Source organism: Hyla sarda, chromosome 5 (genome assembly GCF_029499605.1).
Source record: "Hyla sarda isolate aHylSar1 chromosome 5, aHylSar1.hap1, whole genome shotgun sequence".
NCBI lineage: Eukaryota > Metazoa > Chordata > Amphibia > Anura > Hylidae > Hyla > Hyla sarda.
In genome coordinates, this window is record NC_079193.1 from 354,418,559 (window position 1) to 354,442,221 (window position 23,663).

Here is a 23,663-nt window from a genome sequence, read left to right on the forward strand (position 1 = left end):
GCACTGGGCTGGGCTAATTCCCTCAAGTGTCAACAGGGCAGAGCCATTTTACTCTGGTGTGCACATGGCTGGGTTACTTACCTCAATTGTCTGCAGGGTAGGGTCAATAAGCTCAAGTGTCCACAGAGCTGGGCCAATTGTCTCAAATGCCCAAAAGTAGAGACGCTCACTTCTAGTGTCTATAATGCAGGGTCAATCTCCTCAAGTGTTCATAAGGTACGGCTAATCGGCTCAGGTGTCCACAGGGCAGGGTCATTTGCCTAAAGTGTCCACATGGAAGAGCCAATGAGCTCATGTGTTCAAAGTGTAGGGCTGATCAAGTGTCAACAGGGTGAACCAATCGCCTCAAGTGTCCATAGGGTGAACCAATCACCTTAAGTGTCCACAGAGCTGAGCCAATGACCTCAAGTGTCCACATGGTGGGCCAATCACCGCAAGTGTCCACAGAGCTGAGCCAATCGACTCAAGTGTCCACATGGTGGACCAATCACCTTAAGTGTCCACATGGTGGGCCAATCACCTTAAGTGTCCACAGGGTAAACCTATTGCCTTAAGTGTCCACAGAGCTGGGCCAATCACCGTAAGTGTCCACATGGTGGGCCAATCACCTCAAGTGTCCACAGGGTAAACATATTTCCTCAAGTGCCCATGGAGTTTGACCAATCGCCTCAAGCGTTTGGCATTCCCTATCAATGCTCGCCTCCTGACGCATTTTATACAGATCAGTCAGATTTTGCAGTATTCTCAGCAATAAACCACATTCTGACTGCACCATGTGAATATACCCTAATAGTGCAGCAGAAAAAACAAGGAGAACTTCAGTAGTATGAGCAAAAATCTGTAACAGGGCCCCAATCTGCGATATGTTACCATGGATACGGTGTCCATATTAGGACATCGGACATCATCAGGCTTCACACAAACCTCCGTCACACCTCAGAAAAACCTCCCTCAGCCCTCAGCCAAACCTCCGTCATACCTCAGACGTCAGCCGGACAGCAGTTAAAGTTTTTCAGCCTCCCTATGCTAACTGTGTAATGGAGGAAAGCAGAGCATGCACTCTGAGCAGTACAGACAACTGTACATGTGCAGGGCTATGCTCCTAACGCTGCCTACTTTAGCCCTACGCTGTCAGCGGAGGGCTGCGCATGCGCTCTCAGTTTTCTATGAATCGAGGAAAACTTTACATCAGCTGACGTCTGAGGCATGACGGAGGTTTGTCTAAGAGCTAAGGGAGGTTTGTCTGAGGTGTGACGAAGGTTTGTCTGAGGCATGACGGAGGTTTGTCTGAGGTGTGACGAAGGTTTGTCTGAGGCATGACGGAGGTTTGTGGAGAGCTGAGGGAGGTTTGTCTGAGGTGTGAGGGAGGTTTGTCTGAGGCATGACGGAGGTTTGGCTGAGAGCTGAGGGAGGTTTGTCTGAGGTTTGACGAAGGTTTGTCTGAGGCATGACGGAGGCTTGTGGAGAGCTGAGGGAGGTTTGTCTGAGGCATGACGGAAGTTTGGCTGAGAGATGATGGAGGTTTGTCTGAGGTGTGACGGAGGTTTGTCTGAGGTGTGACGGAGGTTTGTCTGAGGCATGACGGAGGTTTGTCTGAGGCATGACGTACGTTTGGCTGAGAGTTGATGGAGGTTTGTGTGACGCCTGATGATGTCCTAATATGGACACCTTACATGTAATATAGCATAGGGCAGTGGTCTCCAAACTGTGGACCTCCAGCTGTTGCAAAACTACAACTCCCAGCATGCTCAGACAGCTCTGGGCATGCTGGGAGTTGTAGTTTTGCAACAGCTGGAGGTAAACAGTTTAGAGACCTAGAGCATAGGAAGCATTAGTGCCTGGACTTACCACTACATCTGCACACATTATAACCCCACCTCTGTATAGTGAACCCAGAAGGCCACACACATGAAAAAATTGGCCTCTACAGCTGCTGCAAACACTACAACTCCCAGCATGCCCAAGACGGCCTGTGCTGGGAGTTGCAGTTCTGTAACAGACGGATAACGCAGCCCTAATTAATATGCGTATGACGATAATATCGGCAGGAATGTTGGTGGAGAAAACAGCAGGCCCGCTTCGAACCAAGTAAAGGGGCTTCGGTAAAATGGCGCCTATGCACGGGACGTACCAATAACATATTATTTTTACTCTATTACCTGGGCGGATTCATACGTCACTGTGGCGGGAAAGTAGAACCATGTGACGTGGAGTTCTCCGGCGTGTTGTAGTTTGACACAGGACTAGCCAGCGCTTGGTGTGTACGCGTCCCTCCTGTGTCTACAGCTGCTTGGTACGTCCCGTCCTGTGTCTACAGTTGCTTGGTACGTCCCGTCCTGCGCGCTGCCCTGGCAACCAATTCGACGGCAGCTTTCTATGACAACCGTCCTGTTCGAAAACGAAAGCTGTTCATTGATTGGTTGCTATGGGCAACCTACGTTTTTTTTTTTCTATTTCTAATGGGTGAATTGTGGGGCCCACAAATGCCTGATTATTGGGATTTACACACATATTTGCTTGCGTTTATGTAGTGCGTTTTGTTACCATACAGTGATGCAAAATAGAGCTTTTATTTTATTTTTAATTTTTAAATTTTTATATTTTTTTGTGCAGTTGTAGTAACGAAAATGTTGAAATTTTTTTGAGCTACGTGGTGACTTTTTAACTGATGTTTAAAATAATAAATAAATAAAAAAAATCCCAACCAGCATGTCTTCAGCAGTTGCAAAACTACAACTCTCAGCATGCCCGGACAGCCAAATGCTGTATTGATCACGGCATCTAAGGGGTTAATGGCGGACATCCGCGCGATCTCCGCCATTACGGGCGGGTCCCTGGCTGCTATTAGCAGCCGGGACCTGCCGCGCATGATCCGGGCATCGCTCCAATTCTCATAGTTATGCATAGGACGTAAATGTCTGTCCTGGTGCGTTAAGTACCACCTCACCAGGATGTACGTTTACATGGGGTACGTTCATGTATAGATAACCTGCTGCGGGTTTTCCGATGTGGAAAATCCTAAGCGGATTTACTGCAGAGGAATTCCGCGGGGGGTATTCGGCACGGAGATTCCGCTGCATGTTCATCATTTCTGCGGACTCCGCATGGAATGCATAGTTATCTATGAGACTCATTCCTGTGCGGTCCTAGTGCCGCCATCTTAATGCCAGCGCCCGTAGCTTGCGGAGTGTCCACACAGATTCTTAGCCTTTTTTTTACACAGCCGTATTTCCAAGTGGAATATGGTGGAAAATTCCGCTTGAAAATTCCGTTGCAGGGAAGAACCATTGTTTTCAATAGAATTCTGCTGCTCTGTGCAAGCGGCAGAATTTCCACGGTAGAAACCTCTGTGGAAATCCCGATTCTGGCCTCCGCAGAAAGAATAGACGTGCCAATTATTTTTGTGAAATCCACTTGGAAATACATTGCAGTCTAATACGATGCTGCATTTACGAGCGGTCCTAGCGACGGTATGTTCTGCCGTCACATGCTGTCTACAGAGTGTTCGGCTGGAAATATTTTAGGTGTACATTCAGCGATGCGAACGTAGCCTCGAAGTCTGCCGCATAGCAGCACAGTCTGCCGGGAAACCCGCAGCGGATTGTGTATCTGCGAATGTTCCCGTGTTTGTCTACGCATCACTGTGTCCATTTAATTACCATACATTGTTGCAGAACTGAGCTTTTCCTGTTCTTTTTTTGCAGTTGTAGTAATATGAATAGACCACATTTTATATGTGACACATTTCCAGATTTGTAACATTGTTTTGTGTTTTATATTGCAGCTGTACTCTTCATCTCACAGAATTTGGAGACTCCTTTATCATGAGTCGCACACGAGAAGAAGTAGAGGCCACGCTGCAAACTGCCAAAGTGAACGTGGAGGATCTACGCAGTACTGCGCAATGTCTGACATTCAGCGAGACATTTACATCAGGGGATTACAGCCTAATGGAGGTGGATGACGCTCTTTGCAAAGAACTTGAGGCAGGAGGAAGGTGAGAAGCTCCAAATCCGGATGGTTTACTTAACCCCTTAAGGACCCGGGGTTTTTCAGTTTTTGCATTTTTGTTTTTTCCTCCTTACCTTTAAAAAATCATAACTCTTTCAATTTTGCACCTAAAAATCCATATGAGGGCTTATTTTTTGCGCCACCAATTCTATTTTGTAATGACGTCAGTTATTTTACCCAAAAATGAACGGCGAAACGGGGGAAAAAAATCATTGTGAGACAAAATTGAAAAACCCCCCGCAGTTTTGTAACTTTTGGGGGCTTCCGTTTCTATGCAGTACACTTTTCAGTAAAAATGACACCTTATCATTGTTCTGTAGGTCCATACGATTAAAATGATCCCCTACTTATATAGGTTTGATTTTGTCGCACTTCTGGAAAAAATCATAACTACATGCAGGACAATGTATACGTTTAAAATTGTCATCTTCTGACCCCTATAACTTTCAAATCTGTTAAACTTTCTGGCACCAATTGTACCAGTGGTACCCCTATTATGCAAAAATCACTTAATTCATGAAAATGCTTGCTGTCAGTAAATGGAAACATTGGCCCTGATTTACTGTGGGGCTTTTGTCCCGACAGGTAATTTTCCACGGTATTTACTAATTTGAAACTTTTCCCTACATTTATAATTTTTTTCTTTTTTTTTTTTTTTTCTTTTGCACATGCTCTGAGCTGTTGGTTTTCCAGAGCTCAAATTCACCACATTTTATATAGAAACATTAGTAAATATGTTGGGATTTTTTAAAACTTTTTCCTTGGTCACTCCACTTTTCTTATTTACTTGGTAAAACAGAGAGTTGGTTAGGTTTTTGGGATTAAAAAAAAATATATATATAATTTTTTTTTGCAAAATCTGCAACACAATTTGGGCACAAAACCTGATTAAAAAAAATTGGTTTACCTTTATTAACCCCTTAAGGACCGGGTTTTTTCCGTTTTTGCATTTTCGTTTTTTGCTCCTTGCCTTTAAAAAATCATAACTCTTTCAATTTTGCACCTAAAAATCCATATGATGGCTTATTTTTTGCGCCACCAATTCTACTTTGTAATGACATCAGTCATTTTGCCCAAAAATCTACTGTGAAATGGAAAAAAAAAATCATTGTACAACAAAATTGAAAAAAAAAAACGCCGTTTTGTAACTTTTGGGGGCTTCCGTTGCTACGTAGTACATTTTTCGGTAAAAATGACAGCTTATCTTTATTCTGTAGGTCCATATGGTTAAAATGATCCCCTACTTATATAGGTTTGATTTTGTCGGACTTCTGTAAAAAATCATAACTACATGCAGGAAAATTAATACGTTTAAAATTGTCATCTTCTGACCCCTATAACTTCTTTATTTTTCCGTGAATGGAGCGGTATGAGGGCTCATATTTTGCGCCGTGATCTGAAGTTTTTAACGGTACCATTGATAGGACTTATTGATCGCTTTTTATTCATTTTTAAATGATATAAAAAGTGACCAAAAATGCACTATTTTGGACTTAGGAATTTTTTTGCGCGCACGCCATTGACCGAGCGGTTTAATTAATGATATATTTTTATAATTCGGACATTTCCGCACGCGGTGATACCATATATGTTTATTTTTATTTATACAGTTTTTTTTTTTTATGGGAAAAGGGGGGTGATTCAAACTTTTAATAGGGGAGGAGTTAAATGATCTTTATTCACTTTTTTTTTTTTTTGCAGTGTTATAGGTCCCATAGTCCCATAGGACACTGATCATTGTTATCCCATAGGGACCTATAACACTGCACACACTGATCATTGTTATCCCATAGGGACCTATAACATTGCACACACTGATCTTTATCATTGATCACTGGTTTCTCATAGGAAACCAGTGATCGACGATTCTGCCGCATGACTGCTCAGGCCTGGATCTCAGGCACTGAGCAGTCATTCGGCGATCGGACAGCGAGGAGGCAGGTAGGGGCCCTCCCGCTGTCCTGTAAGCTGTTCGGGATGGTGCGATTTCGCCGCGGCTATCCCGAACAGCCCACTGAGCTAGCCGGCAACTTTCGGTTTCGGTTTTAGCCGCGCGGCTCAGCTCTGAGTGCGCGTCTAAAGGGTTAATAGCGCGTGGCGCCGCAATCGGCGCTGCGCCCTATTAGAGGCGGGTCCCGGCTTCACTATGACGCCGGGCCCGCCATGATATGACGAGGGGTTACTGTGTAACCCCGCGTTATATCAGGAGAGCAGGACCAAGGACGTACTGGTACGTCCTTGGTCCTTAAGGGGTTAAATGAGGGCCCATTATGTTGGAGTCTTAACAAAGGTGCTGGGCTTTTAATATTGTGTGGGTGCATTCACATATAATAGCCCTTTGCGTCATGGTTATGAAGCTGGAGTACCCCTTTAAATAGTGACTGTAACTTAAAGGGGTTCTCTGCTGCTCAGCGTTTGGAACAAACTGTTCCGCACACAGGATTCGGTGCCGGGAGCTTGTGGCGTCTTAGCCCTGTCCCCTCAATGCAAGTCTATGGGAGGGGGCATGACGGCAGTCATGCCCCCTTCCATAGACTTGCTTTGAGGGAGCGGGGTGAGGGGCGGGGCTATGACGTCACAAGCTCCTGGCTCCAGCGTTCGAAACGGTTTGTTCCAAACTCTGAGCAGCGGAGTACCCCTTTAAGTGTTTTATGATCTGTTCCTGAAGGATCCTATATGTACAAATACTAAATAAAAATGCTGGCACTGACTTATGTTATTACCCATGCATAGATATAGAAGAGGTTGTAGTTTTGCAGCAGCTGGAGGCACACTGGTTGGGAAACGCTTCTCTAGTGTATAATGATTTACAGCCGATCTATCTTGTATAAACTGGGTTCACCTTCATGATTTCCTTTTGCAGCTTCCTAATGCATGTTGTCTTATTTGTTTTAGCCTTGTGATTCGAGGTGACAAAGGGGATCACGCCGTCCTGTGTAGTCAGAACAAAACCTATGACTTGAAAATCGCTGATACCTCCAATTTATTGTTGTTTATTCCCGACGGTAAAACTCCAGACCTCCTGCCGGCTGATCAGCTGCCCCTGAGCATCGTGTCCTCTGAGGTACTGCTGGGACGTGTTGGGTGTATAGTTTTATTGTGACAGATCTCACCTGTGATTGACAGACGTATGGTTTCTGGATTAATCTAAATTAGAATGTGTCCAGGACCCAGATGACCGATGCCACATGGGTTGTCATGGTCAGAAGGGTTCTTTACAAGAGTCTCCAGGGGGATGCAAGAAAGACTTTTGCCAGGGACTATAAATGCTTGATGTTCACTCCAGTGGGTGACTGTGGTAAACCAGATAGAAACTTGTAGTGAAGTATCAGTGTTTCTCTACTAAACTTCTGAATACCTGGTGTCATTGGACAGACTTAAAAAAATCTTCTTCCAACTTGTCTATTGGTTAGCCCTCGGTTCCATATCGTGTTTTATTGTTTAAATTACTTACATAGTATTTATGGCAGTTTTTCCAGGGAAAAGTCATTGGCCATCAATAGCTGATCAGTGCAGTGCTGATATCCTGTGTAGTGAAGAAAACTGTGTCTTGAAGTGTTCTGTGTCCTGAACAGCTGATGAAAGTGCTGAATCACTGTTCTGGGTGCTGAGACACTGTGATTGGTTCATTTGGGGGGGGGGGGGGGGGGGGTGCAGTCTCGCACTGCTCTGCTCTGCTCAGTGCTTTGCAGCCTGGACACCAATTTCTTCAAACCCTACAGTGTAATCTACTCAGCTTTTCCATATTTCAAACCCTACACTCCAAACCCTACAGTCTAATCTACTCAGCTCTTCTATATTTCAAACCCTACACTCCTATGTATTGAGCCTGGACACAGATTTCTGAAAATCCTACACTCATGTACTCAGCTTTTCCAGGTTTTCTGCACTACACTGGCACCTCAACAAACAGCTGTTCCGCACAGCCACAGTGCCGTATGTAAACAGTACACCGCTGGAGGCCCCAGCTCTATATAGTGGCAAACCTGGCTCACTTCAGCACAGCTTCTGTTCACTTCAATGGATGCTGCACTTCAGTAATTCAGTGCCGCCACTACACAATGTATAGAGCCAAGGCTCTCGGCACTTGCACATTGTTTACACCCGGATACAGAAGCTGTGCAAAACGGCTGATTGGTGGGGTACCAGGTATCAACACCACGCTGATCAGCTATTAATGGCCTATCTTTGGGAAACCCCTTTTTACCCTCAAACTCAGCTTTCCTTCTTGTGTCATTGGGGGGGACGCTGAAGACTTTGGTTATAGTTGCTGCCGCTAGGTGATTTGCCTCCTGAAAACACACACTGACATCCTCCTGCAGACAGAGAGTTCATTTGGTTTTACAGCTCCGCTTATTCCACCAGTCCTATGTGGACCTTTTTGGCTGGCCCACCATCATACCTCTGCTGTCCAGATATGGAAGGCCACTCGCAACCTGTTATTCTCTTCACCCCTCAGTCTATTCTATAAGATCAATATAGGGATATGTCGGCACTTCCATGGAATATGCGGTGGTGTACAAGGTAGGGTAAAGCCACAGGTAGAAGAAAGATGATACCCAGCACTCACCAGTAATGCACAGTGAAGATTTATTATGCAATAGTGTAGTAAAAGGACTCGTTTCGACATCGGAGCCTTTCTCATCTGTCTGCCTTGGCAGACAGCTGAGGAAGGCTCAGATGCTGAAACGCGTCCTTGTACTACACTATTGCATAAAACATCTTCACTGTGCATTACTGGTGAGTGCTGGGTATCCTTTCTTCTATAATGTGCACACCTTGGCATCGTTGGACTTTTTCCCCTATTGTTCTGGGGACTGCTTTAGGGTATCCCATGGCCATCTCTGTACCCTAATGACACAAGCTAGGAGGACCTTTTTGTTATTCCCCTTGTTGTACTGGATGGGCTTCTCTTTTCTTATCTATCTGAAGTTTTTTTCTAGATTTGCTGCATACTTTTGGTTGTTTTTTCCTATTGCTATTACTTGTTGTCTACAAACTGATAGTTCAGTGTCTGCAGGAGGGGTATAGCCTGTGCACGGGGAACTAACACTTTCGGCTTAGTGGAGATTCCTAGTGGCAGCAGCTTATACTCCTAATCTTCTATGTCTTTATATATACTCGCCAAGAAAAGGAAAAATAGTTTGACTAAAACCTTTACTTATTTTTTTTATTTTTTTTTATTACACCACATTGTCTTACACCAAGTATATTGCAGATTGCAGGATTCTCTAATCATTACTGGGAGCTGAGGCGGTGCAGACCTAAACTGAAGAAGTTGAAGAAACTTTTGCTAGAAAACCCCTTTGAAGGACCAGAGAATGAGAAAAACACAAGTGCTTCAATGGTAAGACTGTCCGGCAGTGATGAGAGGCTAATGTATCTGTTCCTGCCTGGTACCTGCTGTATATATATATATATATAATCTTCCGTTGCTATTAGAACAGTTTCTATCTAAGTGTTGTTTATTTCTTTTTATTCCTAGTACACTACAGAGGACCTATTAAATCAGATTCAAGCAAGCAATGAAGAATTGATGGACCACCTTAAAGCCATACATGCCTGCAGTATTAAAGGTAACATTGTCTTTCCTTATGATGATTTCAGACCGTTCATTTGAGTCTTTATTCATTTTTATGCTTATTATTTTATTTCAGGGTTTTGGAGACTTCTGGACTTTGATTATGAGATGAAGCTTCTGAATGACATTACCCAGTTAATGGACTCAGAATCCTGGTCTTTTAGTCGAGTGCCTCTGAAAGTGTGCCTGGAGGAGCTTCGTATTCTTCATCCAAAGTAAGAAGTTTAAAGCCTATGGGCACCTTTTGACGTGGATAAAAATCATCTTTACAGCACCATGCCATATTAACTTGGGGGCCATGATGTGGCTTATTCACTTAGATCAAAAAGTATACATGTAGATCAATTTAATACATGTTGATGTATGGCCATGGCTCTTTTTTTTTTTAATTTTTTTACTAATTTTGTGTCAAGTGTGGGTCCCTTCCCTGTGCAGCGTTTGCCCTTGGTGCTCTGCTTTCTCTCTACACATATACACAGCCCATGGGATTTTTTTCTCTTCCTTTTAACCACATGAAAATGGCCTTGTGTATGCTCTCCTCTCTATCTACAATCTGTGTGAGCTGTCATCCATGTGTGGTTCCCACACTCCTGTCTGCAGTGTTCAAACTCCTCCCCCATCCTGCTGCTATCCCTAGCACTAAGGAAAGGGACAGGGAGAGCAGAATAAGCCCAGGTGGGTTCATATAAGATTTAGTAGGCCAACCAGCCAGGTGAAGGGCCTTTAAGACAGCACAAGCTGAGTGTATTGTTTGTGCAGCTTTTTCTTGCAATTGGCTGTCAGTTGCACATCCCCTTATTACACAGGGAGATGTACGGCGGATGACTGATTTTTAAGCAGGTCAAAACAACCCGATCAGCCAACAAACTGATTGTTGTCCCTATAACACAGGGTAATAAAGGCCTGTTCACCCGATAATTACCCCGTAAAATATGGCCCTTACACTCATTCTGCAGATGCAAAATGATAGGAATTATTTAAAGGGGTACTCCGCTGCTCAGCGTTTGGAACAAACTGTTTTGAACGCTGGAGCCGGCGCTGGGAGCTTGTGATGTCATAGCCCTGCCTCCTCATGTCACACCTCCCCCTCTTATGCAAGTCTATGGGAGGGGGCATGATGGCTTTCACGCCCCCTCCCATAGACTTGTGTTGAGGGGCGGGGCTATAAGGTCACAAGCTCCCGACTCCAACGTTCGGAACAGTTTGTTCCAAACGCTGAGCAGCGGAGTACCCCTTTTTAATGAAGATTTTTAAAAAGTTGCTTAATTTTGCAGGTGACAAACAGCTTATTGGTGAGAGGAATTGTACCTCGGCTGATCTAATATTGATAGACCTTCCTGAGCATCATTCATAAAGATGGATAGCCCCCTTTAAGAACAAAGCAAACAATAACTCACAAAGAGGAGTGTGGGAAATGGCAAAGAAAACCTGGTGCATCTACATAGGGTGTGGTTGAGGCGCATATCGTGCTGCTGTAATCTAATTTTAATTATTTTTATTTTTAGAGAAATGATTGAGCACTGCTTGGAGTGTTTTGGGAAAAAGTTTTCTGAGGAAGGTAAGCACTGTTGTATTTTTCCATTCATTTCATGGTTGCCACCCAGCACTGTGCCATTTGAACTTGGGGAACTATTTGAATCAGAGGGCAATGATGTGGCTTATTGGCTTGTACATTTTGATCAAAATGTATACTAACTACCTGATTTTGGTTTTTGTAATTTTAGACAATGTGCAACATGTGTATGTGCTACCATGTCTTTGTTTCATAATTTGGTGTCTCCCTTCCCTGTTCAAAGTTTGTCTTGGGTGCTCTGCTTTCTCTCTACACGTATACACAGCCCATATGATTTATTTTTTACCCCCTCAAAACTGCCTTGTATCTGCTCTTCTCTTTATTTACAGCCTGTGTGAGCCGTCCACTCTAATATAGACCAGTGGTTATCAACCAGTGTGCCTCCAGCTGTGGCAAAACTACAACTCCCAGCATGCTCGGACAGCCAAAGTCTGTCTCGGCATGCTGGGACATGTAGTTTTGCCACAGCTGGAGGCACATTTGCTGGGAAACACTAACATAGACTGTATGTTGCAATGACTTACTGTATATCTGGTTTGAGTTTGGAAGATTTTTTCATGGTTTGAAGAGGTTGTCTAACAATGATATATGACATATATTTCTTGTCAGGGATGGACTGACAACTCGTGGGCAAAAGATGATCATGGGGCCCCTGTGTGCCCACCCATGTGTAAGCCTGGCCACATACAATTAATCATTTTTAATAAGAAAAGAAAATATAGAAAAATGTACCTACATTTGTTAAAGTGTAACAAATCTGTTCTGTGGTTCTATTACAACGATATACAATTTATATAGGTATTGTTTTATTTGACTACTTAAAAAAACCCTTTTTGTTAAAAAAAATAAATATATATGCTTAAAATTGGCGATATTATGACACCCCACTATATCAGAATATAATGTCTCGCAGGCGGTTTGGGGCAATTTTGCGCTTCCTACATTTTAGCGATAATGCACAATGCCCCCCAAGAGGTGACCCTAATTTTTACCGCCTTTTTAAAGTTCCGCCTCTGATCAATTCTATACAAAATTTTCAGTGTACACCCCATCAAAAAATATAGCAGTCGATGAGTCCCTAGTTCTTTTTAAAGGCACTTAAGTTTCTGGCAATACCAAGTAAACGGGCACGTTTTGGTATGAAAATATATAAATTGTGCGAAAGCGAAACGGGGTATACGCACAGTTTCCAGGTATATGAGGGGAATGATGGCAAGCTTGCCCCCCCCCCCCCCCTCTGAATGTCCCCCTCACTAAATGTACCTGGGAAAATCATCTGGCACCTAATACATCCGATCTTGGATAAGTGGTATCACTTGTATATTGACAGCTTCTATACAAGTGTGCCCCTTCTCCTTAGTCTTGCACGCAGACAAACAGTCGCGTGTGGCACCATAAGGAGGAACCAATAAGAGCTCCCCAAACCCTTAATCCAACAGAAACTGAGGCGTGGGGAAGCCAGGGGCCTCTGCAGTGAGGAATTACTGTTCATAAAATTTAGGGACAAGAGGGATGTTTGCCTTTTGTCTACCATACATCCCGGTACGTATGTAGAAATACCTGTAAGGCGTACAAATTCCACCATCCACAAACCCTCCTGCATACAAGATTACAATACATGGGACCTGACGGAACAGATGTTGCAGCCATACAATGCTGTACGCAAATCGCGCATCTGGTATAACATTTTGGTGATTTATCTTTATACAAGTGGCCATGTTTAATTTATTTTATTGCTAAGAAAGCAGGGAACACTGATACCTACCTTGTCTTCCAAGATAAAATAATCAAAAATGTATTGTTACAAGGTCAGACCCAGGGGCGGATGGTTGCGAGGCCTTCGACAAGTCACGCCGCCCATATTGTCCCAGGGCAACATTTCCCATCTGAAATCCCCCCTACCCCCCCCAAAAAATGAGACCCCCCCCCCCTTAAAAGATGCCGGGTGTGTATTAAGAATGGGAGAAGGATCGAAACAAGCTGAGTGTGAAAAATGCCCAGATAAACCCCCTCTCTGTATAAAGGAGTGTTTAAGTTGTTCCATACATCCCTGGATCATTTTTTTTAATTTTATTTATTTATTTTTTCTGGTTATACCTTTTATATCTCTTAACATCCCCTTTATCTATTTTCCCCTTTTAATTCCCACTTTAATTACACTCTATCACGTGTATACCGTCAGGTAAAACCTCACAAATCTACAAAAGAACCATCTCATTATCCCTCTACATGTATACTAGAGATGAGCGAATCGAATCTGACGAAGCCAAATTCGTTCCGAATTTCATGAAAAATTTGATTCGAATTTCAACTTGATTCGAAATAACAAATTTCTTAATTAGCGACACCCCTGCGATCGTCCTGTATAATGTATAGATGTGAGCGCCTTTCTCCAGTGCTCGCATCTCTGCAATAGATAGGACGATCACATCGGGTGTCAGGAGTGACATCTGCTGTGATCTGTCCTCAACTGCAGGTACTACTGCTCCCAACATGGAGTAAACTCTGCTCCATGCTGGGAGCTATAGTACCTGCATTAATAGACAGATGGCAGTGAGTGTCACTTCTGATACCTGCTGTGATCGTCCTGTATAATGTATAGATGCGGCCGGCCGCTCTTCTCTGGTCCTATTGTAGTATGAGTATGTGCCGTGTATATACACCTATTATCCATATTTCCCGCAGAGAGCTATGAGCGGCTAGAACCATCTGGCCAATCACAGCTCTCTGAGGGAAATGTAAATAGAATTCACATCACTTATTCATATCACTGGCCGGCCGGAGTATAGTGCAGAGATGCGAGCGCAGGAGAAAGCTGCTCCATCTCTGCAATAGATAGGACAATAGCATTGGTTATAAAGAGTGACACCTGCTGTGATCTGTCTTTATAGTACAGGTACTACAGCTCCCATCATGGAACAGTCTGTTCCATGCTGGGAGTAGTAGTACTACCTAAAAAATAGAGGGGGGGGGAAATGGTTAAATACACATTTTAAGCACAATATTAAAATACATTAATAAAATAATTTAAAAAACTTAATTATAAAAAAACTATATAATTTTTACATTTAAATGGCCCCTTTCTACATTTGTATTGTCTGCTACATTTTTAGGTCCCTGCACACCCACATAAATTGATCCCTGTTTAAAAATTAACATTCTATTTTTTTTTTTTTTATACACCGAAGAATGGATTCTACGTTTTAGATTGCTTTCACACTGAGTATTCATCCGTTATTAAACATCCGTTTCCTGTATTGTATAATAAAAAACGGATGTATAATAACGGATGAAATAATGGGTGCTAACTGCTGAATAATGTCCGTGAAAATAATCGGCATATTCATTCGTTAAGACCCGTTAGAACATCCGTCATGTACCGTTAATTTATGTCGGTTTTAACACCTCTGCCTACAGACTCCCGGATCTGGGACTACTACTACTCCCATCATGGAACAGACTTGTTTCCATGATGGGAGTAGTAGTTCCCCGGCCGCGGGAGTCTGTCGGTGGCTGGGGAGGCTACATAAGTGTTTGTACTACTACCCCCATCATGGAACAGACTGTTTCATGATGGGGGTTGTAGTACATGGGCTGATGGATTGATCGCATTGGGTCTCACTTCTGAGACCCGATACGATCAGAAGTTATTAAACAGGGGAGCGCTTCTATTCCCCCCCCCATTACACAATGGTTTAATCTAGTTAACAAGTATGTACCAATGTACAGGTTGTTGTACATTAGTCGTAAATGCCCTAAGAAGTTTGACAAAATTTGGATGCCCTGGCTCCTTATAGGGAATCTGTTGTCCCGCCGGAGTGTACAAGTTCTCCTGGGTGAGTTGATTGTCCCTAGCTTGCAGGGAAGGTGGGGATCCTCCGGGAAGCGTGAGTGTGAGAGTGTGTGAGGTGTCTGCGTCTTGGTGTTTTGTTTTGTGTCTGCTGGGGGTGGATCTCCGTCCACCTGCTGTTATAGTGATGTGCTGCGGATCGTTTACTCCTCTTTCCGGGGGTGGTTGGGGCCTTGTCTCCAGCTGTCTGTTATTTTACTTATGTTAAGTGTTGTTGTTGTTAACTTGAAAGTTATAAATAAAACCTTTTAAACACGGTGTATTTTTACTTTTAAATTCCCTGCCGGGAGCACTGAATGGCCCCCACCGAGGAGCCATTCAGGGTTCCCTGCTGTTTTTTTTTTAAACTACTAATTTGACCCCCAAATGTATGTCCCCATTCATATTTTATAATAATTCATTGGCCCCAGTGTGTTTATAAGAATTCATTGGCCCCATTGTGCTTATCCTTATTTCCTCTCCCGCTATCCTTCTGGGAAGTAAGGGTTCTCACTCTGTCATGGAGCGTATGTGACTCGCCGTGGCGGGTCATTGCCAGGGATTTCATGATCCCTTGGAAGATACCAGGGTTACAGACAGGTCTGTTTCTCCTCTACCACTGCTTGCCATGACATGTCGGTCATGTCCGCCGGTGTTCTTGGTGTGCACACATTATTTTCTCTCCTCCACAGGCTGACGCATCCGCGGATACTGCCCCGGATCCCCACGTTCAGTGCGAGGTCTCCGTGGAAGTGTCCCTGCGTGGACATGGATTGGACCTTCTCTCTTTAGGCCAGACAGTAGTTTCGCCTGTCACCCATCTAACAACTGCTGCATCTGCGGCTGGATTACGGTACCCCACTTCTAGTGTGAGGTGACCGCTGGAGTGACCTGCTGTCTACTATGGACCCATACCAGTAAGCCAGACAGGTGTCTGCATGGTTTTCTTTGCCACCTGTCAATTCTCCAAGGGCTGATGTATCTGCGGCTGAAGTTCCGGTACCTCACTGCTAGTGCGCGGTGTCCGGTGAAGTGACCTGGCATGTCCTATGGACCCGATACAGAGAACAGGGATACAATCCATGGCTCCTAAGCCTCCCCCGATCTTCCAGGGTGACGGGGATTCTATCCAGGGCTTTTAGACATCCCCGCCTTTCCACGTGCGTCAAAGGAGCACAGTTATTGCCTGTCTGTGTCCCCTTATCATCAGCGCATGGAGGGGCACTCGTTACGCCAGACTTTTGTCTGTACGGTTTCTGCTGCCGTCGATCTCCCATCTCTGGGCTGCCGCGTGCTGGCTCTGGCTTCCCGTACCTCATTGTTGGTGTGAGGAATCTGTCAGAGGGTTCCTGCAGGCACAAGGGACTGCTGCCAGTCAGCCAGCCAGCCATTAGTCTGCATTGTCTCTTACACCACCGGGCCACCCATCAGATTGTCCGCACTCCTGTGCCCCACTTTCTGTGGGAGGGTTCTAAGGAGTGTGTGTTCAGGAATCCTCCACCAGTCAGCCGGACAGATGTCCGCATGGTTTACTGCTACGTCGGGTCAACTACCATACACTTGGCACACCGTGGCGGAAGTTCAGGTAACCACTGCCAAGGTGTAGTTCTGAGTGGGTCTCCCCATGTTGCTCCATGGGCCCTATACAATGCACCACATGCTGGTTCGCAGGGTTCTCTACTTACCAGGTCCTCTCTTCATGCCTGCTGCCTCACGGCTTAAGGATGGTAACCCATTTTTAGTATGTGGTTCTTAATACGGGACCCAGTGTGGCCATGGTCCCTATGCCAGATAGGCAGACTGTGTCTGCAGGGCTTTGTAATCCACCAGATCAACTCCCCCATTCCCGCTGCTCTCGCAAATGCAGTCCAGTGACTCCTTCCATGTGAAGTTCCACAAAGTGTGTCTCTGTGGGTTTATTGGACTTTAATTTATTAATTTTTAAATCAGAAATTTTTAATTGAAAACTCTTTTTTTTTTTTTACAACACAGTATACAAAAACAGGAAAAAAAAAACATAAACCCAGAAAACCCATCCCACCCACACAGACCCCCCAACCCCTGTGTCAGTCCTTTACAGCAGGGAGAACAAAAACAGTTTTGTTAGAAATAGTACAGTGCAATACAATGAATTGTCTCTCAAGCGAGAAGCATGGTTAAGGCAAAAAACATATATAGAAATACCATATGAACTTCACATGAGAGAGAGTGCAAGATCAAATAGCACAAAAACGGTGCAAAAGCAAGTGGCATATGTAACCCGAACACAGAAAGCAGGAAATTAGACAGCAATAACCACATCAAGGCAAACACAAAACAGAAGTGTAAACAAGACAAGGATAATCTACAAGCCAAACACAGACAATATTAATGGTGAGACCCCCCAACCCCCCAAGAAACACCTCCATGGGATTTCTTCTCAAGTAGGTGGATGGCTGATCGGGGGTATTAATCCATGGCTCCCATACGTACTCTTAGGCTTAGGTCCTCTGCAGGTGTGGAGCCCACCCTCCCTTCTGTTGGTGGGGTGTGCCTCAGGCCTTCCTGTGATCTTGTTCTTAAGGCCTGCGGCGGCTGAGCACCTCTGTACTGGCATGGCGCCTGTTGGGGTGACACAGTCAGTTCAGCTTCGGAGTGCTCTGGTCCCCTTGGACTGCTGGGATCCAACTCCGGTTAGTCTCCTTGTCTTGGACATTATCCTACACTGCTGTGGCATGCCTTTTTATTTTATTTTTTTTATTTTTTTTTTAGGTCGGCCATCCTGGTTCTTTGGGCCTTAGTGATGGTTGAGGTCTCGGGCATTACTCCTGCCCAGACTTCTCCCTGATCCCATTTTGGGGTGGTCTTTCTGTACCGCACTTCTTCTTGTCTCGACATGGAAGTTTGTCTCCCGGAGCTTTTCTCGGACATTGGGTTTACGTACCCTTCAGGTGCAAGTCTTCCAGGAGACGCAGGAACCTCCGATTCCCGTGTCAGATGCTCTGGGTTCCGGGATGCTCCTTTTCAGGGTCTTCTGCTCCTTTTTGGCTGTTATTACTTTCCATCTCCTCCTTTTGAGGTCCATGTACACCTGAGATGGAGGGCATTCTGGTCATCTGGATGACACCAGTTGAGCTGATTTCGCCTTCCTGGCACAGCGGTTTTGGGTCTCCAGATGTTCAGGTCATTGATCTTATGCACCAGGCCTCTCTTGAGCCGGTTTCTGTCTTTCATTTTTCCAGTGGTTTTCTGGTCTCCACCTTTTGTGCTCGCCTTCTGCTCAGGCGTATGCTGCTCTCCCAGGCGCCTTTCCGCAATGTTCTATTGAATCGGTTGACCCTGGATGGGGTTCACTTGTTATGCCCTCTTTTCATTTTTGATTCCCAGCTGCATTAGCCCTCTGTCTGGTTCTGTGTTTTTGGGGGTTGATTTCCTACCTCCTTCCAGGATGGTTCTGACTCATCTGGCTTCCTAGTTGACCTTTTCTGGTCTCCCTATAAGGACCGTAGGTTTAGTCTCTGCAATGGACGATCCCTTCCTTTTGGCGTCCTAGTCCATCTCCATGGATGGGGGATCTTCCAGGAGCTCATTTTCTGGGCCTCGGTTGTCTCTGGCTTGGGGTCTTGTCCGCAGACCTTACAGACAAATGGTTTTGGTCTCTGGAATGATTCTCTTTCTCTAATAGTGGTTGTTCCCACCCTAAGGGCCTGCTTTGGTGCATCCTATCAGTATAGATGTCCCCCAATGAAGAGTGACTGAGAAAAGGAGATTTTTGTTTTATTTTTTTCTTTCTTTTGTACTTACCGTAAAATTTTTCCCATAGCCTTAATTGGGGGACACCGCACCCACCCATATCTTCATTTTTTTTTTTTCTCCGGATGATCTTCTCTGTTTCTTTCTCCATGATACTTTTCCAGGGTCCTTCGGACATATGTCTTTGTTGGCTTCTTCTACTGCTTTGTGACAAAACTGATTACCTCACTTCCAGTGGGCGGGTGTACAAAAAATGTCTTTTTTTAATAACACTAATGCTTTAATATTCAGGTCGCCTGTCTTTTTGATCAGTAGGGTTCCTGCCGCTGATTGCTAAAATGAATATGTAGCTGCACTTGAATATGTGGCCATTTGTTTGTATTCTGCAACCCTCGTTTCTACTATCGGAGTGGCATGCGGTGTATGGATATTCAGAGGAAGTCAATAGAAACTCTCTGAATGTGAGCAGACACTACTAGAAACAAGGTGGTGGGGAAAAACAATTATGCCTCCAAAATGCAATAATTTTATCTCGCCCTCCTTACATTCAATATAGTCCTACTTATTTGACTAAAGTAGGACTTGGTCCTTTTGGCATGCAGAGCGATACTGTATTTAATTTCTAATGTATTCTAAAATATGTATTGTTGTATTTTTCTATTGAGATTCTTATGATAAAATAACTGTATGCTTGGATTATTCGTGGCTCATCTTGGTGTCTTTAGCCAACTTCAGACGAGCAAAGTATGAAAGAAGGAAAATAATATAAATATTAATATTCTCAGGAGAAGTCCTCTTTGCTTTGGAGGAGGATAAAATCTGCAGAGTCACCGCCCAGATGATCCTCCAGAACGCTGTAAAATTTAATCTATCAGAGTTTCAGGAAGTCTGGCAGCAGAGTGTTCCTGAGGGCATGACAACCAGGCTGGACCAGCTGAAGGTAAAGTCTACATTATGTTTCATTACTAGAATAGATTTAATTCCAAGGTAACTAAGTGGTGCAGGAACAATTTTATGTCCTTGTCGTTAAAGACATCTTATCCCCTATCCAAAGGATAACGGATAAGATGTCTGATTGCAACATCTGATCGTGGGGGGTCCAGCTGCTAGGACTCCCTGTAATCTCCGGGCTGGCACATCGGCATTCTAAACACGGAAGCTTGGAGGTTCAGGGTTTGACGGCTAGTACACGCCGCCTCCCACATGACGTACTGGAACGTCATGTGTCCACTCCCGTCATAGCGGGTCGGGCCTGGCCTCTAACAACACCCAGGACCCGTGGCTAATAGCGCGCGGCATTGCTCGCGGTGCCGCGCGATATTAACCCTTTAGACGCGGCGTTCAAAGTTGAACTCCGCGTCTAAAGTGAAAGTGAAAGTATGGCGGTTAGCTCAGTGGGCTGTTCGGGATAGCCGCAGCGAAATCGCGGCATCCCAAACAGCTTACAGGACAGCAGGAGGGTCCCTACCTGCCTCCTCGCTGTCCGATCGCCGAATGACTGCTCAGTGCCTGAGATCCAGGCATGAGCAGTCAAGCGCCAGAATCATCGATCACTGGTTTCCTATGAGAAACCAGTGATCAATGTAAAAGATCAGTGTGTGCAGTGTAAATAAAAATAAACATATATGGTATCGCCGTGTGCGGAAATGTCCGAATTATAAAAATATATCGTTAATTAAACCGCACGGTCAATGGCGTACGCGCAGAAAATTCCAAAGTCCAAAATACTGCATTTTTGGTCACTTTTTATATCATGGAAAAAATGAATAAAAAGTCAATAAGTCCTATCAATGCAAAAATGGTACCGCTAAAAACTTCAGATCACGGCGCAAAAAATGAGCCCTCATACCGCCCCATATGTGCAAAAGTAAAAAAGTTATAGGGGTCAGAAGATGACAATTTTAAACGTATTAATTTTCCTGCATGTAGTTATGATTTTTTTTCCAGAAGTACGACAAAATCAAACCTATATAAGTAGAGTATCATTTTAATCGTATGGACCTACAGAATAAAGATAAGGTGTCATTTTTACCGAAAAATGTACTACGTAGAAACGGAAGCCCCCAAAATTACAAAACAGCGTTTTGTTTTTTTTCAATTTTGTCTCACAATGATTTTTTTTTCATTTCGCCGTAGATTTTTGGACAAAATGACTGTCATTACAAAGTAGAATTGGTGGCCCAAAAAATAAGCCATCATATGGATTTTTAGGTGCAAAATTGAAAGAGTTATGATTTTTTAAAGGCAAGGAGGAAAAACGAAAATGCAAAAACGGAAAACCCCTCGGTCCTTAAGGTGATAAACATGAATGTAGGGGGCGTGACTTCTGTGACCTGTCATCCGGCATGGAGCCCCCGTACCAGAGATCGGGGGAGGTCCCAGCGGCCGGACCCCCTGCGATCAGATATCTTATCCCCTATCCTTTGGATATTGGATAAGATATCTAGCGGCGCAGTACCCCTTTAAGGGCTCATCCACATTGCAAACATTCCACCGCCAATCCCATTTTTATTTTGCTGCTCTGTTCAGACTGAGGAATTGCAGCAGTGGTATTCCACCAGTGGAAAGTATGTATACCCAAAGAATGAACTTGTTCGTTTGGGCAGAATTCCTGTGTTCCTACTGCCGGTGGTGCCTGCTTCAAGCAGAGTTCAGCCAGTAGAATTCTGAGGATTACTGTCCGTAGCGTGGGTAAATGCTAAAGGGAATATCCTGGAATGAAAAAACAGAGCTAATTTGTTAAATAAATAAAACAGGTACAGGTGTGCTTTAACCCCTTAAGAACTCAGACCATTTGGACCTTAAGGACTAAGACAATTTTATTTTTACGTTTTTGTTTTTTCCTCCTCCCCTTCAAAAATCATAACTCTTTTTTTTATATTTTCATCCACAGACTAGTATGAGGGCTTGTTTTTTGCGCGACCAGTTGTCCGTTGTAATGCCATCACTCACTTTACCATAAAATGTATGGCGCAACCAAAAAAATACTATTTGTGTGGGGAAATTGAAAAGAAAACCGCAATTTTGCAAATTTTGGAAGGTTTTGTTTTCACGCCGTACAATTTATGGTAAAAATGACGTGTGTACTTTATTCTTTGGGTCAATACGATTAAAATGATACCCATGATTATACACTTTTCTATTACTGTTGCGCATAAAAAAAAAAATTGCAAACTTTTTAACCAAATTAGTACGTTTTAAAATCCCCCTATTTTGAAGACCTATAACTTTTTCATTTTTCCGTATAAGCGGCGGTATGAGGGCTCATTTTTTGCGCCATGATCTTTATATTGATACCATATTTGCTTATACGAAACTTTTATTACATTTTTTTTATAAAAAATTTTTTGGGAATAAAGTGTTATAAAAAATGCAGCTATTTTGGACTTTTTTTTTTTTTTTTTTTTACGTTCACGCCGTTCACCGTACGGGATCGTTTACATTTTATTTAATAGATCAGATATTTACGCACGCGGCGATACCCAATATGTATATAAAAAAAAATTACACTTTTTGGGGGTAAAATAGGAAAAATGGGACAATTTACATTTTTTATTGGGAGAGGGGGTTTTCACATTTTTTTTAACTTTAATTTTTACACTCTTATTGTCCCCATAGAGGACTATTTATAGCAACCATTCGATTGCTAATGCTGTTCAGTGCTATGTATAGGACATAGCACTGATCAGCATTATCGGTCATCTTCTGCTCTGGTCTGCGGGAAGGCAGATCAGAGCAGAAGACTCCCGGAAGGCAGTGGAGCCAGGTGAGGGGACCTCAGTCTGCCGTGCAGGATGATCGGATCGCAGCGGCAGCGCTGCGGGCGATCCGATCATCCTGTTAAGTGACCGCGATGCTGCAGATGCCGTGATCTGTATTGATCACGGCATCTGAGGGGTTAATGGCGGACATCCGCAGGATCGCGGGTGTCCGCCATTACCAGCGGGTCCCTGGCTGTGATCCACAGCCGGGACCTGCCGCGCATGATGCCGACATCACTTCGATGCCCGCGGTTATGCTCAGGACGTAAATGTACCGCCTGGTGCGTTAAGTACCACATCACCAGGACGTACATTTACGTCCTGCGTCGTTAAGGGGTTAAATTAGAAAGTCCAGATACCCTTTTAAGGATATGTTTCTCTTAGGGCCTTGCCTTGGTGGACCGAACCTCTCGGCCCGAGACCATTTTTCTTCTAAAGACAGAGGACCTTTCCGAAGACACTCAGGAGAGGTTCAATACTCTCTTCAGTATGAGAGAGAAGTGGACAGAAGCTGATATTTCACCATATATACAGTAAGTAGTTTAGCGCATCATGAAGTTCTGTACCCAAAGATCCTGGACACAACCCATAGTGTTTCCTTATGTAACCGGGTCTTCATTAAAACCTGTATTTTAAAGTTTACAGAAAATGTACAATAAAAGGCATCCAGTGCTACAAGATCTTCATTCCACATTCATACAGTATGTCTTAATAAAGCGGGGATGTGTGAATTTGGATTGTGTTCGTTATTTATCACAGGCAGTCTGAACACTTACATGGCTATAATCCATTGGATTTAATAAAGTCCTTGCAATGGATGGCAATTCTGCATTATATTGTATGTGAAAAGCCTTATCTTTGTTAGTTCCATCCCTTGTGTCCTCTGTACATGATCACTGACTCTGGGTTATGTCCTGATTTCCTTGTGTTTTCTCAGAGACCTGTGCGGTGAGAAGCAAACCATTGGAGCCCTGCTGACCAAGTATGCACGGTCTTCTCTTCAGAATGGCGTAAAAGTGTTTAATTCCAGACGACCAATTTCCTAAAGCAATGTACTGATGTAATGTTGTAATATATTGTGGTTTCCATTTTAAGATTTTATTGTATGGTAGTGTTGTAGCATGTGTTATTTGTGTGACTGTGTCTATTTCAAGAAGAACACTCTTTGTGGAAGCA

The 23,663-nt window shown here is 43.9% G+C and overlaps 2 protein-coding genes across 6 annotated transcripts in view; one reads left to right on the forward strand and one right to left on the reverse strand.

Annotated features, from left to right (window-relative positions):
- DEPTOR (DEP domain containing MTOR interacting protein) overlaps positions 1-2,298 on the reverse strand; it is an 82,249-nt gene extending 79,951 nt beyond the window's left edge. Inside the window, exon 1 of the mRNA XM_056522665.1 lies at positions 2,160-2,298. The gene's annotated coding sequence lies outside the window, so the exon portion shown is untranslated. The remainder of the gene's footprint in view (positions 1-2,159) is intronic.
- Positions 1,193-23,663, forward strand: DSCC1 (DNA replication and sister chromatid cohesion 1). 5 transcript variants are annotated; one of them, XM_056522663.1, is made up of 10 exons: positions 1,193-1,215; positions 3,785-3,997; positions 6,907-7,075; positions 9,230-9,358; positions 9,497-9,587; positions 9,669-9,807; positions 11,098-11,150; positions 19,512-19,666; positions 22,872-23,020; positions 23,425-23,663. In XM_056522663.1, the coding sequence occupies exons 2-10, from the start codon at positions 3,825-3,827 to the stop codon at positions 23,531-23,533; spliced, it is 1,167 nt and encodes a 388-aa protein (XP_056378638.1). In that variant the 5' UTR covers positions 1,193-1,215; positions 3,785-3,824; the 3' UTR covers positions 23,534-23,663. The 5 variants fall into 5 exon arrangements, with proteins under 5 accessions (XP_056378638.1, XP_056378637.1, XP_056378636.1 ...); XM_056522662.1 differs by lacking the exon at positions 1,193-1,215 and adding an exon at positions 2,170-2,293; XM_056522661.1 differs by lacking the exon at positions 1,193-1,215 and adding an exon at positions 2,192-2,324.

Bases quoted from the DNA above. Each gene is read 5' to 3' on its own strand.
- DSCC1 (XM_056522660.1), top strand. From the start codon at position 2,426: ATGGGCAACCTACGTTTTTTTTTTTCTATTTCTAATGG. The intron at 9,359-9,496 runs GTAAGACTGTCC...TTTTATTCCTAG, and splicing joins AAAACACAAGTGCTTCAATG to TACACTACAGAGGACCTATT. The intron at 9,588-9,668 runs GTAACATTGTCT...ATTTTATTTCAG, and splicing joins ACATGCCTGCAGTATTAAAG to GGTTTTGGAGACTTCTGGAC.